Here is a 16,085-nt window from a genome sequence, read left to right on the forward strand (position 1 = left end):
CCTCATTACCCCTACCCCTCATTACCCCTACACCTTCACTGAACTCAAATCTTTGTGCCACCTTCATCTCAGAAGTATTATTATAAGCGCAAGTTGTTTGTGGTCATCAGCATGTTCTTCCACCTCCGAGAGATTCTATTTATTTATTTATGAAATTTGTAGAGCGCGCAAATGCCCAGGGACGTCTCGGCGCTATGGACGCGACAGAAAGATGAGAAAATTACTGAGTAAACAGCCAGGTCTTTATTTTTCTTCTGAATGCCAACAGAGTTTGGCATGATCTGATCTCCCGTGGGAGAGAATTCCATAATTTAGCCGCTGAGACCACAAAACGTCGGTCGCCCCAAGAGGCAGCTTTGGTCCTTGGCACTGACCGAAAGTATGCATTGGAGGATCGGAGTGGCCTATTGGGGGCGTGGATGGCTAGGGAATTTAATAAGAACTGTGGACCTGACTTTCGAGAGGCTTTATAGGCAACGCACAGTGCCTTAAATTTTATTCAGTTACGCACAGAGAGACAGCGGTACCTTTTAATTATATGTGCAATGGGTCCGAATTTGGGAGTTCCTGAGAGCATTCTGGCTGCTGCATTCTGCACAGATTGTAGTTTTTGAATGACCCTTTGTTGTGCATTGTCAAAGAGTTTGTTACAATAGTCCAAAGAGGACATCACCAACGCGGCAACCAGAGTATTTCCTGAATTGGGAGGAAGGTAAGGAAAGATTTTTTTGATTATTCTGAGTTTATAAAAGGACGCAGAGGCTATTGCGTTTGCGTGGGGTGCGAAGGTCAATTTGTCATCAAAGATAACTCCCATGTTCTTGACCTTAGAAACGGGGTTTGGTGGAGGGCCAAGATCAGACGGCCACCAGGTACTAGACCAGGTGGGAGAGAGCTTTCCAAAAATCATGATCTACGTTTTATCGTAGTTAAGTTTAAGACTATTCCTGGTCATCTACTGCATTCGTGCAACTGAAGCAACTTAGTCTTCATTGCGTTTTTCTATTTTTACTACTTCAGTGGAGTATAGTAAGTCTCTCCCAAAATAATTTTTTTGCAAATTTCAAAGAGTGTATTGCATAGCTCCCCAGCTCATGCTTGGCATTAAGAGATGATTGCATCCCTCCAGCATGGTCCTTGGTGTGGTATACAGGGTTTGGGAGCAGATCTCCACACATACATGGCCTCCTCCCTATTGAAGACTATTCCTTTGTCTCTGCACCTAGAGGCGGACATCAACAGAGGAGGGCCTGCCTCTTCCAATAAGCCTATGGAATGCTTTTCATCTCCAGTGACCAAACTGCTTTGTTAAACTAGTGATTTGAAACATCCCGTTCGTAGCAGGTCTTGCTGTAGATGCACATGCTCGGCATACTCCTGCCATTTAGAGTTGGGCTCGGATTTTTGTAAGTGTATTGCCCACAAAGAAGTCTTTCAAGTCATGCTCTTTCAAGTAATGCGCTCTGTAAAAGCAATAAATAAATATGAGGTTGGAACAATTAAACCGGCACCCTGGTACTGCAGTGTGTTGATTTACCTCTGTCCTACCCGCTGTTTACAAACTAATCGAGATGGCAAATGGCAAGATTTAGCAGCCCAATAAAATGGTTATGAAACACCTGATGTAATGTAAACTTGGGAGCATTGTTAGAAATGCATTCCCAAATGATAAAGATACATCGTGTTGAAGGAAGACCAGAGGAGTTACCAGGTCATATGGAACATTCACCAGCCTTAGCATTGTATTAATTGAATTCGGCTTTCTTGTTGCTTAATTCATTTGAGGGGGGGGTTTAATCGAATCTTTGCTGATTTCAAAACTGCACGAAACTTTTTTCATTTTTTAATCACATGCTTTGTTAAATAATGTCAAGCTATTTTATTAAGCATTTTCTGATCGGTTTCAGATCTATTGGTGTTAGTGTTGTTTGCTGTTTTTATGGATTATCAAAAATCTGAAATAAGACATTGACTAAAGTGAAACTACTGTATAGAACTCACTTAAGCTTCGTAGCCCAAGCATGGGTACTATTTAAAAGGCATTGAATGTACGAAAAATTTCATTGTTTATTACCGTACTAAAAATGGCTTTCACTTGACACTCCCTGGTCTTCCCATTGACTCTGTCCTAGCCATAAAGGAGTTTTCAAGATTGTGGGACTCAGTTTGAACTGACGTTGCTGGAACTGGGTGGTGTGGCTACCAGTCCAGGGGTGTGAGAAATTCCAGTACTACGTGTTTGGTTAAACGAGTTAAGTTGCACATTTTTTTTGCACTACTGGAGACCCCGTTGAACGACCACGATTGGAAATCGTGCTGTGCACTCGCTGCACTATTAACACCCAATGGGAATCTCCGTATTATCCATTATGAATACCTACACCAGGCCTATCATACTCAAACTATATAAATATGGGTTACGTGACAATGCACACTGCAAAAGATGCGGGCTAGATCAGGCTGACTCTGCATACTTAGCTTGGAACTGTATTAAAATTAAGCATGGGCGTAAAATCCGTTCCGCTTGCGGAATTTGTGAATTTTTGACAAATTCGTGTTCTGCGAATTTGTCAAAAAATTTGCAATTCGCAAGCTTGCGGATTTTTTTGCTTAGTGGCGAGACTTTTTGTCTGCGAGCATGCTGAAACGGACGCGAACACGCAATTGCACAATGCGAGCATGCAACTAGCCCATGTACGACCGCATGGGTAACCTCGCGGTAGCCGCGCTGAAAAAATCCCGCGAACTCACAAAAAGCCCAGCGAACACGCAAAAAGCCCCGCGAACACGCAAAAAAAATTGCTAATTTGTGGTTTTCGCAGACCGCGAATTTGCTTTCACGTGAAATCGCGTACCGCGAATCCGCAAATTTCGCCCATATTTCATTAAAATCAGACAATATTGGGGCACAGTGATCGGTTTGATAGAAGAAATATTGATGTGCAAATTAAAATGTACACCGCCATCGGGCCACCAAATACCTCTGAAATCCATTAAGCAAAAACTGCGATAATGCTACTATTGGAAAAACGAAGAGTAGCAATGCACTGGGACAGTAAACAAACACCTACTGCAGATCGATGGATAACAGATGTTGTCTATTGTAGAGATAACTTTTTTGCTATGTGCTGAGGAACTGCCTACGGCTGCCAAACCATCTAACTTTTGGGAACCTCGAACTATCCATCTGCGAGAAAATCCTGATTTATTTCAAAAGTCTACCTAATGTATTAAACTGTACTGTCACGGACACACTATTATGATGTACAGAAGATCTATTGGTTTACCCTAGACATCATATTGAATGTTAACAATGATGGTAGTTTACCCGACTTGAGTATTATATTATGTTATGAATGTATTGTACCAACTTAGAAAGTAATAATAAAAAAAGTTACAAATTAATAGTGAAAAGAAAGTGGATGTTGCATCATCATCTTCATTGGGCAGGGGGGAGGCTGTTCATATATAATTCATACTGACTAGTGCGAGAACTAACTCGATTGTTGTATTACGTGGTCAAATTCATTTTTTTTGTGTGGCACTGTTAGACACTCTGATCCATTCTTAATCATTGTTTCAAATCTGTTTCCACAGCATGCCATGATGTTGCCTGTCCTGACCCACCACATTCGCTATCATAGGTGCCTTGCGTATTTGGATAATTTAGTAGGATACATATTTACAGATCGCTGTTTGCTGCAGGTAAAGTTGACGTTGAATACATTACACATGCACTTTAATGCGAATAAAAAAGCGGTAGAAACTTCTTATAAAACCCATGTAGCTCTTTCTGGGGTGACTTCCTTTGAGTGAGATGTTTGAAAATGCACATTTGTTTTAATATGTGATGGTGGTTATTGAGCAATTCTTTCTCTGTCTCTGGTGACATCATCTAAAGAATAGGGCAGTTCTTATAGACAGCAATACGCCTGCCCTATTCTTAAGATGATTGTCATCGTCCAATTTAATATGTGGAGATGTGTCAACAGCAGTGTTGGTGGACTAATAACGAGAAGTGGTTCTATTTCCAGTTTTTTAACATCCTTCTGGCCGGGTGAGACATAACCAATCATCCGCTGTACTAGGCATTTGTGGAATACAAATTAGAATGTGATTCTGTTGTACGGGAACAACTATTTTGTATATAACATGCACGTAAACGTACTATTTGTCAAACAACTACAAATAGCTGTGTAGGTTTATAATGAGCGAGGTATGCCTTTATTTACATGAAATCAAATCTGCAGCTGTACTCCTTGAAACTGTCAGTTTGTGTTTGGGATGAGGGACTGATTATATTGAAACTTTTTAAGATTACACATTTCATAAGAAGGAATATAATATTGCTTTTATATTCCGTCTTTAAGACTTTTTTCTCTTGCAACATTTGCCTATTGCGGTTTTTAGAGGCCACATACATCATGAACATCGAATAGACCGTATACACACTTTTGTGGGAGCTGCTTGAAGCATGCAGGGCTCTAGGGAGCTGAAATGGCCCACATGTGTTACCTAATGAGTGGGGCTCGTTCCAGGGACCTGCACAGTGCATGGAACTTCTTTCCCATTGTGACGCAGTGAGCTATTTAATAATGGTTCCAGGCAGGAGGACGTTTGCAACAGTGGGTCTCACACCCAGGGGGTGGGTGTACTAGGCAGTTGTGGGCGGAGGGAGGGGGGGGGGGAGAGAACCTGTATGGTACATCGGGCTGACGTTCCTGTGGGAGGGGGGTTGTCGGTGATGGTTCTTGCGCATACACTGTGGAATGTCGAGTCTGGGTGCAGCAGAGGTGAGTGTGACCTAGTGGTGGTCAGCTCAGGTTGGCATTGTTTCATCTGCAGTGAGGAAGGAGCCATAGATCGCCCCAGAGGCGTCCAGGTTAGTGTTCAGTTTATACGAAGTGTATATGTGTATCTGGCTACCCTGTGCAGCTACATTCTCCATTTATTGGTGGTAGGTACAGTAGGTTGCCTCTGAATGATGGAGGATGCAGAGCTTTGCCACTGCAAGGGTGGTTGCTAACCACTGGTGTTCATGAATTCTTAGGTCTGGGAGAACAGAGGTGTTGTGTGGAATAGCAAGGTGGCGGGAAGGGGAAATCAGAAAGGAACAATAACGACGGAGCAAGGACCATGAGTTTGTCCAATTGCTCTCAAGTCTCGGTCATAACCAGAATATGTGGAACAGAAATATTGCACTGTTTCTTCCCCCAAACTTGCTAAAAACAGTGGTACTTTGCCTTGTAATATCCACATTTGACTTTTGCATTGACTGTTATTTTAATCAAAGTTCCCTTGAAAAATCTGCAGACTTTACAAAAAAAACAGCGGCAAGGCTGCTGATGAAAATCCCACAGTCCAAGTCGAGCTCACACGCTTTGGTGAACCTTCATTGGCTACCTGTGCATCAAAGTATTCAGTTTAAAATGCTTTGTATTGCTTATAAGGCGCTACTAGAAACAAGGTCCTACTGTCTTCAAAGTGAAACTCAGATGGTACATCCCTAGAAATTTGATTGTGGCATCCTACAAGCTGTCTTTTTGGGGAGGTAGGAGCTTTATGCACTCCATGACCAAACCTGGAATTGCCTTCCCTTAGAGATAAAATCTGCTCCCTCTCTTTGGAGTTCCCATGAGTTACTAAAAACGTGACTCTTTTCTAAACCCTAATGATTTCATTTCCCTGGCTCTTTTTAGCGCTGAGATGCCTTACGGTAATTGTTTGCGCTTTATAAAATCAAAATCAAACAGATCAGAACGGTCAGTGTTGTATCTCCAGCATTGGTCATGGGGTAGCAACTTGGCCCACTAAGCTTCGATGGAGACCAGCACAAATCATGAAAGATTGTGAAATATAAGAAGGGCCTGGCACCGCCACAGGTGTTCTAAATCCTCTTCGTCCCACTCAAGATCGAAGCACTCAGGTAAGAGGCACAAAAAATAGAAGCTGCCGAAGCTTGGTTCAACTTCTCCCCGTCCGTAGGCTGATGCGATAGCGCCACATCGGTGTTCAAGGCCTTGCTCTCCAGAGCCTGCAACTGTGCCAACTCTTCGCCTACCCGCTTTTCTGGGAGCCAGAGGGACCCCGCTCAAATTAAGAAGTTGTTCTCCGTGTGGTTGGGCCCATTGGGTTCCGCACAGCCCCCCTCCCCAGATCTGGTGATGGATCCGTACTGGTGCCGGTCCTACCACTGTGATCCTCCCCAATGTAGTTACTGATGTTGATGTTCCCAGCGCCTACCGAGGGTGCCAGCTCTAATCTGATTCTTGATGACACAGAGTTGGAGCCACAACGACTAATGCAGGTTCTGGCGCTCACATGACCAACAGGTCCTAGGTCATTTCCTTAGCCTTATTCTGGAGAGATAGGACTGGGAGAAGAATGCGAGTGGTCACTGGACCCTTTAGAAGAGCAGCCTTATGAACAGGATATGGATGGGCATGAGAAATTGGGTGAAGCCAGTAGAGTAAATACCTCTTCAGATGCAGGCATGATTTCTCCTCTTTCCATCCCCCCCCCCCCCTCCCCTCCCACCATGGCTACGGAGGAGGGAGAATCGTATGCAGTGGTGGTGCATAGGGCGGCTGAGGTCCTTGACCTCCATCTGCCCTCAGTTGCGGTCAAGACTAACATCTTGATAGAGGTTCTTAAGCCAGAATCATCTTCTTCTGAACACTTGTCCCCTTTTAATGAAGCTGTCCTTCTGGGAACATGGTCCAATCCCAGCACAGGGGCTCCTCTAAACAGAACAATTGCCATCCACCACAGCCATGCTTTGGGCAACCCAAAGTTCCTCACGGCCCACACCACCCCAGAGAGCTTGGTAGTCCAAGCATCTACTTCCCATGGTGGGTTCCCTGCCACTCCCCCTAACAGAGAATCCAAGAGGCTGAACAGGTGAGGTAAGAAATATTTTCTTTCTACAGCCTTTCATTGCAGTCGGTGAACATTGCATGCTTAGTGGGCTGTCCTTCCCTCTCTCTGTGAGAAACTGTTGCACAAGTGGTGCAACAGGCTACGGCCAAGTCCATGGGTTTTTCAGCTGCCGCCCGTCTCCAATCAGCCTTTCGCTCCTTCTGTGGCTACAGATGGAGCGTTCAACCGCGCTAGCCCTATCTCAGCCACTGAGCCGTGCAAGTTCATCGACCCCTGCGCGGACAAAGAGGTGGTTTGTTCTGGCCCTATATGTCGGGTAACCAGAGGTTCGGTCAAGCAACCACCCCCAGCAGCTTCAGCCTCCAAACCCTTCTAGTCTTGCCGTTCAAGAACACAGGTGTCCATTTGGTGGCAGGATCCTCCATCACTTCCACCACTGGCAAAATATCACTTCAGACAGGTCAGTTCGCCACATTATCTGAATGGACTACTCCTTCCCCTTTGAGATCCTCCATCCTTCGACCAGCTTTTGCTCCATGAGGAAGTCAAGGCTCTCTTACTCAAGGAAGCCATAGAGAGGGTTCTGGCGCCAGAAGGAGGCTGTGGTTGCTATTCCCGCTACTTTTTGGTCCCAAAAAAGGACAAGAGCTTTTGTCCTATCCAAGACCTACGGGCCCTCAACTACTTCAGAAAAAAGGAGAAATTTAAGATGCTCTCATTGACTCTGGTCTTGTCTGCCCTGGACCCGGGAGACTGGTGGTAGCATTGGACTTGCAGGACGTGTATTTTCACATCCCCGTCCTGCCTGCCCACAGCATTACCTGCGATTCACAGTGGACCATGAGCACTTTCAGTTCACGGTGCTCCCTTTTTGTCCTTACCAGTGCCCCTCAGATGTTTATCAAGGTGATGACTGTGGTCTCAACTCATCTGCGGAGATCAGGGGTGCCCGTCTTCCCCTATCTCGTTGACTGACTGTTGAAGGCAGGCTTGCCCGAGGCTGTTGTCTCTCATCTCCAGACAACGGCAGACCTCTTGCATTCACTTGAGTTCAATATCAAAGCACTGAAGTCACACCTGACTCTCTCTCAGATGCTTCCTGTCATCAGCGCTGTTCTGGACACAGTGCAGTTTTGGGCCGATCCTCCCAAGCAGCGACTCAGGGATATTCAGTTGATCATACCGATTTTTCACCCTCTATTCTGAATTTTGGTGAGTGATTCTGAGGCTGCTGGGCCTCCTGGCCTCCTGCATCCTGCAAGTGACCCATGCCAGATGGCATATGTAGGCTCTGCAGTGAGATCTGAAGTACCAGTGAGTGCAGTATCAGGGAATCTCTCCGACATGGTCCAGATGTCGGAGGAAACTGCACAAAACCTGCAGTGGTGGCTGACGAACTACGATTGGGTCACAGACAGGCACCTCACTCTTCCCCAACCAGATCTCACAGAACTAACAGATGCGTCACTTCTAGGAAGGGTCAGCATCTGGGAGAGGTGGAGATCAGAGGAGTCTGGTCTCCGGGGGGAATCCGGACTCCACATCACCATGCTGGAGCTTCAAGCAATCCGATTGGCATTAAAAGCCTTTCTGCCCTCCATCAAAGGGAGGCTATTTCAAGTGTTCTCTGACAACACTACCGCCACATGGTACTTGTGTGTACAAACTGGGTTGAGTGGGGTTGAGAACTCTTTGCAAAGAGGTCCTGCATCTCTAGACATGCCTGGAACAGCAGATCATATCCCTGGTGGTTTAACACCTGGCAGGTTCCCTGAAAACCAGGGCTCACTAACTCGGCCGTTGAAGCCTAGCAGATCACGAGTGGTGTCTCTATTCGGAGGTGACGCAATGTCTCTTTCCACAGTGGAGCGAGTCTTGGGTAGATCTCTTCGGCTCTGCAGAGAATGAGCAATGTCAGCCGTTTAGCACGCTGGAGTTTCAAAGCCGGCTCTCGTTCTGAGACGCTTTTCATCTCGAGCTGAGTTCAGGCTTCCTGTATGCCTTTCCGCCCATACCACTCCTGCCCAGAGTTCTCAAGAAGATCAGGAACAACCGGGCCCAAGTCATACTTGTGGCTCTGGACTGGCACGGAGATTCTTGTATCCTGAGCTTCTGGAAATGAGCATCGATCCTCCCATCAGGCTGCCCCTTCCAGAGAATCTTCTGTTGCAGCAGCGGAGGAGGTTTCTCCACCCGAACCTGTCAACTCTACGCCTTCTTGCTTGGAGATTGAGTGGTGGCAGTTGATATCTCTCAACATTCCTCCAAAAGTTTGTAATGTTATTCTGGCAGACAGGTGGTTCCTCCACTAAGACAGTACTCGCCTGCTGGTGGAAAAATATTGTATTGTATTGTACAGAGAAGTCTGTTGACCCTCTTTTTGCTTCCCTTGCTGGTGTTTTTCTTTTTATTTTAACCCTTGCCCAGCAGGGCTCTGCTCTGGGCACCCTTAAAGGGTATACGCCTGCTTTCCTAAGGCTGCCAGTCCAACCCGCTTTATTTAAGTCACCCATTGTACATAGATTCCTAAAAGGCTCATACATGTGTTTACACTTTCCTCCTTCATTTTGCTTCAATAGGACATTAATTTGGTTCTCACCTTCCGCTTGTGTGCTCCTTTTGAGCTTCTGTACAATTGCCCCATCCAGCTGCTCATAATAAAGCAGCCTTTTTAGTGGCAATCACATCTGTCAGGAGAGTGAGCGAGCTGCAGGCTCTATTGTCCAAGCCTCCTTTTTGACGATATTCCCTGACAAATTGGTGCTTCTCACTAGAACCTCTTTCCTCCCAAAAGTGGTAACACATTTCCATGTGGGACAATCTGTCACCTTGCTCACTTTCTATACTCCTCAACATCCTCTTAGGTAGAGGAGCGCAACATAATCTGGAACCAAAAAGAGCCTTGTTGTTCTACTTTGACTGCGTGAAAGAGTTCCAGGTGGACATCCAACTCTTCGTGGGGTATGTTGGAGCGAACAAAGGTCAGCTGTGCAGAAAAGGACCATCGCGCAATGGGTCATTCTATGCCGCAAGATCTGCCATGCTTTGGCAAAGAAGCAGTTTCCTGATGGCTTAAGAGCTCAGTCCACCATAGCTAAAGCTACCATTGCGTTCGCACGTGGAGTCTCAGTCCTGGAATTCTGTCCGCCAGCAAGGTGGGCATCCCTGCACAACGTTTACCAAGCATTACTGCCTGGACAGTTCGGTCCTGCAGGACCTTCTAGTCTGAAACATGTCTGCGGCCCTCCTCCGGGGATGGTATTTCTTGGGTATCTATTCAAAAGTAAGGAATCTACGGCTAGACGTCTATTTCAGATAGACAAATTACTTACCTTCGGTAACTCCTTATCTGGTAAAGATGGTATCTAGCTGCAGATTCCTTACTGACCCACCCTTCCTCCCTGCATTGCGGTCAAGTTTCTAGGGTCAATGTTGTTCCCTTTCACGGCCCTAGTTTTTCAACACACCAATGCAAATGGCTCCGTGTTTCTGGCATGCAAAGTTGTGAAAAATAACGGGCGTCAGCGACCTGAGCTTGCGCCTATATAGGTGAAGCAGATGTCACTTCTGGCACGGACGCCGAAGACGTTACACGGACCCGACCAATGCCACCGACCAGCGTGCAGGGGTATTGCGTAGAGAAAAATCGTCCAGATCCAGTCTGATGCCTGGGGAATTCAATTTGAGGAATCTGCAGCTAGATACTGTATCTAACAGATATTGGGTTACCAAAGGTAAGTAACTTGTCCTATAGGCCCTGGGCACGTGTAGGTCACTGTACTAGGGACTTCTAGGTAAATCAGACATACCAATCCGGTATAAACCAATTGTTATCACATTTTAGCTACATAGCACATGCACTTCAGCATTGGTTAGCAGTGGTAAAGTTCTCAGTCCTAAAACCAGCAAAACAAAGTCCAGCAAAACAGTCAAAAATGGTGGTCAGAGGCATTTGTCTCCCGAGTCCGTATTAATGCCCTTTTTCTCCTCATTTTGCGGCTGGATCAGACAACCCTCTCCTTCATGGCACCAAAGGACCTTCTCAGGACCTGAAATCTTTCCTTCTCTTTCTGCAAGAGTGGCCTCTCCCCTCTTTCTTGCTTCCTCTAGCAGTTTATGCTCATACTATCCTTCTGCAGGTACCAATATCCCACTTCTAGTCAAGCCTCATGTAAAGGTAGGTACCCACCTTTCCTGCACTTTATGATGTAACAGTCATAATGTTTTCACATTGCAGAAGGGTCGAGGCTGATTTTTCAGTTGCACTCCCTATTCTGCTTGGGTATACTGCTGTTTTTCAACCCCCTCGCTGGGACTTGAATGCTTTAAAGAGCTGTCACTCACCCTTCTTTTTAATCATGAAATTGTGCCATCCCATTTGCTGTATCACTGGACATAGCCTGCTACAAGTAGCAACACACTCCCTTCCCTCCACTTATTGTACCAACAGTCTCCTTCTGCCTTCCTGTTGCAGGTGTAAATTCCCAACTTTGCTTCTTTAGTGGTCTGACTCTTTAATGATCTCACGTCAGACCAACACATCCCTTCATTCCACTGCAGTTCTTTTGAATCCCACTCAGTCCTGTACTTTCAGACCCCACAGTGCCACCCTTGCCTAAACTGACCGCCACCATTCTCTTCTTTGGTTGGCTAGGGTTTTCCTTTACTCTGTCTGCAGGATCCACAATCTTTTTTAGACCTATGAGTGCTGACACTCTTCTATCACAATGCAATCTGTTTCAACACCTTCCCTTATTTGGTGGTTGACAAATTGCTTAATTCCTTCTGTACGTCATACTTTTTCTTTTAGTAGGCTGGGCAGTGCACTTTTTTCCTTATTCAGAAATTGTCACCCACCTTGTCACCCTACTTCTCAATTGGTCCTGACATCTTTCTTTTAACTGAGTGCTACAACTTCCTCCCCTTTTATTGCAGGGGGATTAGAACTCCCCTTGGCTTCCCATTTCGTGCAGTTTATCTTTTGTTTCTGTCCATCAGTGTAGCTTGAGACCTCTCTTGGGTTTGACAACCTCTTATCACTTTGCGGAGCCGCATGCTCTGTTATTTCTGTCAGGCTTATAACCCATTTACTATCCTTTCATGGATTGACACAGACTATTAGGTGTGGTGTAAGCAACTGTGCAGCCTCTGACGAGTTCTCATTTAGATATTTGCTAAACTACTCATCTCTCCCTGCAGTCCATCCCTGTCCCTTCTTTTTATCGCCTAATCTGATTCATTAAGTCACTTCTTTTGCTCTCTTAGAGCAACCGAACCGCTGAAATTTAATGATCTCCATTTTGTTGGGTTTCTTGGATATTTTAGCTTTTTGTAGATGTTACTTGATTTTCTTAAATCAGTCATTGATACATTGTAAAATACTGATTACTCAAGGTAGGGAAGTGCTACATTAAAATGTTTAATAAGTGCCAATGGGCCAGTAGTCTTATTGAGGATGAGTGGCTGCAGTTAGGGGGTACGGCACTCCCCTTTTTTGTATATTCAGGTTTAGTACTGGGTAACCTGGCTGTAGCCACATAGCAAAGATGAAAAAAGCTAAAAGCCATTTGGTTAAATAATTGAATATTTCGTAAGATCTGGTAATTACTCACAACTTGAACCAATGTAGAAAGCCTAAACTGCTGTACTATATCTCTCTGCTTGGCAAGGCAAGCAACACCAACCATCTTTCAGCCTTGATGAACCTCATCAAACTGGTCCAGTTTGTGCAGCATTTCAGCTTGTGTCCTTCAGCAGAGCTACGGAGTGCATTACAACCCACAAAAAGTGTCATCATCATTTTGGGATCCTTGAATGTGACCGAGGGCTAGCTCTGCCTTCTAAGGACTGAGCTTGTGCAGTATGATACATATTGGATATCTCATACAATTAGAGATATAATTATGCTGCCTGAGACCGGAGTCTTTGAGATTAGAGTTTCTTGAGGTTGGCTGGTTTTGTCGAGGGGTTCTGTCATCAGAAGCAATGAAGTGTGTGCGTGTGTGTTTGATTGAACTTCTTAAGGCCCATGTTTGTACGTTCCAGATTGTAATATACCTCTGTTGATCAATTGATTTTAGAGGCATCACGCACACCTTGTTCAATCTGTGATCCATTTGAATATTCGCCTGAGCCCATACTCACCATCTCTATATTCTTAAAGAGGTTTGAGTTAAATGGGGAGGGTAGTGTGTTGTGTGTGGTGTTCCTTGCCCTTGTTAGCAAGTTCTTAATATTAGTACCTTGGCACCTGCACATTAACAGTGATTGTACTATACTAACCTCTACCATAGCAAAGAGGCTGGATTAAAATAAATCCTTCCATATTGCTCATCATATGCCAGAAATAAGTTGCCCATTTTGCAATATTTTCTGTTAATAAATGCATGATATTTGCGGCGTGGTTCTAAGTTTTTGATTAGTATGACCTAAACTGTGGATAACTGAGATATTTTCTTTGATGCAGCTGCCGGTTGTATTGTGTACTAATTGCAGCATACCCTCCAGCCTTCCATTCTATTTCTTGCTCCTTAATTGCAGAATATGTATGTTGTCATTCCTTAATAATTTCTTATCACATATCAAGAGAACACATTTAGCTTTTTTTCATGTGAAACCTCATTTGTGAAATCCCAGTGTATTGGTTACCTTAGGCCTTTAATTTTTCAAGTGCATCAATTTGCAATTTTTAAAGTCAGTGCATGCAACCTCATGGTCTCCCAAGTTCGATGTTAGAGGTATATTGCTTGTATCTTCTTTAGCTCGGTATGTGAACTTAACCAATAAGAGTGCTAAACATGGAAGTTCAAGAGGGCATATTTTCAAGATCCTTAAACTGAATCCAGGTCACACTCTACATCACAAGAATAGTGTGGATCCTTAGTGGTTGCCCTCCAGAGGAAGTGGATTAGACTCTCGATTTAAATCTAATATAATATGCTGGTTTCCAAAGAAAATGAAACGGATGCAACATAGAACAGCCTTTCTAGTACCGCTTGTAAGTAGGAACGGCGCACACTGTGCATGGATAAGGGGGTTGATACACAATGTCACTAATACAACCTGCAGTAGGAATGCGCGCGTATGAAGCAAATGGTATTCCAGAATGAAGAAGTACTGAAAGACTGCCTACAGTTTGTTTCGTCATTCTTTGTATTTCAGCTTGCAATGACTCATCCAAGCCATCACTTGAATTTTGGCATGAACCCTGACCACGCAAGGAACTCTCTATCGAATTGTGGAATTCGACAACCAAAGTATGGGGATAGGAAGGTTCATTACTTGCACACAAGAAAGAGGGGTATGTTCACAAATGTTGAGCTACTTAAAATAAACATACTTTTGTATTACTTATCTGTAATAAGGCACCTCATCGATTTGAATAATTTGGAATATGGGTTTTTTGTGAATACTAATGTTGCTTTACTTAAATATGGTCACGCTATTGTTCACTTTGTCTTTATTGTTTCCTTTATCAGCTTTCCATCGCTTACACACAGCCCATTCCTGCTTGGTCTTCCAACTCCTCACTCTTTCCATTCTTATACTACATCCTTGCCTATCTAGTAGGAGACATTGGTAATATCCAAGATTCACAGAACGTACTTCCTATTCCTCCTGGACTTTGGCTATATTCAAAATTCTTTTTAAAAAACAAATATTTGAAAATATGGGAGGAAGGTATCAAGAAAACACAAAATGGGTGAAAAGAAGAGAGTCGGGTATAGGGTACAGGGGGTCATGGTGACCACAAAGCTTCTTAATCAACAAACTTGCCAGTGCCATCAACAAGCTCTCGCTCACTAAGAAACATACTCATCGAGGAGTTGCACATCTGCTATCTCCTTGCTGATGCATGTGCTATCAGCCTACTGAATGTGAGAACAATCTTTGCTTTCAGTGCCTGCCCTAATGCCAAAAGTATTACCAACTACACTTATATCACCCCGTAATGTTGCCGGCATGTCCATTATCCCACCTGGTTACAGTGCAACTGTTGAAGTTCATTAGTGGCCCTCTTATTTTATTACGTTTTAAAGAGGAAAGGTAGAATGATGGCCTTGAAGAGAAAAAACTCAGACTCTACTTAGATCCTGGACCAGAGACACTTTCAATTCATAAAATAGGATACAAGTATTGATCTCAAGGACCTCAGAAAGGAAACTGAGTGAAGAGAATACATGTATTCAACAAGCCTATAACAACCCTCAATACTCTCTATGCCGGGGTATGACCTCCAGATCCACCTATAGCTCACGTCACCTGACTTTTGTTTCTCAATCCAGCAAATGACGCATTACTCTTTTGCAAAGATTCCATATCCACATTGAGATCATAGTGTAGTGCCCCACTATACTTAAATAACTTGACATTCTAGAAAAACCTCCACCGCAGGCCTCTTCCCTTAATGAGAAAATGAGACACTGCTTAGTTCATCGAATGAGGACATGTTGGAAGGAGTTGGAAGGAAAAGATCAGACAAATAGGGGAACCAGGATGAATAGGGATGATCCTTTCCGAAAGGGAAACTAGCCTCTCCACCACCTATATACATTTCGAGATTCTAGAGAACGTCTCAGTCTGTTATAGGATTAGTGGCACCAAGACCGTTAAGGAACCATGCAGCCCCATGTATGCCACCCTAAATCTGTGATGGACGATATCTGAATAAGTTTCAAACTAATATTAACTAATATTAACTCCACAGCAGCAATTACCGTTGAGCAATGCCTTGGTCAGGAAAGAGAGTGCCTCGAGGGCATTTGGGCTCATCCCACTAGAGCAAAAACCACCTTCTCTTGTGTTGGCAGGGAGGGTTTCAGTGTTTGACATCTGCTAGGATGCTAAATAGGCATCCTTCCACACCATCACCAAGGATGATTGCATCAGTTTTCAGGTCCACAGAATGGGCTTTTTTGTCCCCTCTGTTCTTCAGATCTTACTTCTGTAAAAAAACATCCTGATGCCAACTGCCATTTTATAGGAAATGCCTTATTATGAGTTCAAAAGATGAGGAATATGTAGTTAGAAGTACACATCAGAAGAAAAGGTTCCTTACTACTGTACCTAACCACAGATTCCTCACTGCCCGCCCACATCCACGTTCTGTGGCGTGACTTTCCGGTTATTAAGAAGGGCTCAAGTTAAATGTTACTTAATGGTTATTTCCTCAATTGTCAGTCACTCCATGTCTGAAGACACAGAAT

At 44.3% G+C, this 16,085-nt stretch overlaps 1 protein-coding gene across 2 annotated transcripts in view; it reads left to right on the plus strand.

The window, feature by feature from the left end:
• The window catches only part of DROSHA (drosha ribonuclease III), a 669,472-nt gene that overhangs the window by 486,313 nt on the left and 167,074 nt on the right, over nucleotides 1-16,085 (plus strand). For both annotated transcript variants that reach the window (XM_078687959.1, XM_078687960.1), the window contains exons 17-18: nucleotides 3,598-3,705; nucleotides 14,041-14,179. In XM_078687959.1, coding sequence (XP_078544085.1) covers nucleotides 3,598-3,705; nucleotides 14,041-14,179 — 247 coding nt within the window. The remainder of the gene's footprint in view (nucleotides 1-3,597; nucleotides 3,706-14,040; nucleotides 14,180-16,085) is intronic.

Source organism: Lissotriton helveticus, chromosome 4_1, assembly GCF_964261635.1.
Source record: "Lissotriton helveticus chromosome 4_1, aLisHel1.1, whole genome shotgun sequence".
Taxonomy (NCBI): domain Eukaryota; kingdom Metazoa; phylum Chordata; class Amphibia; order Caudata; family Salamandridae; genus Lissotriton; species Lissotriton helveticus.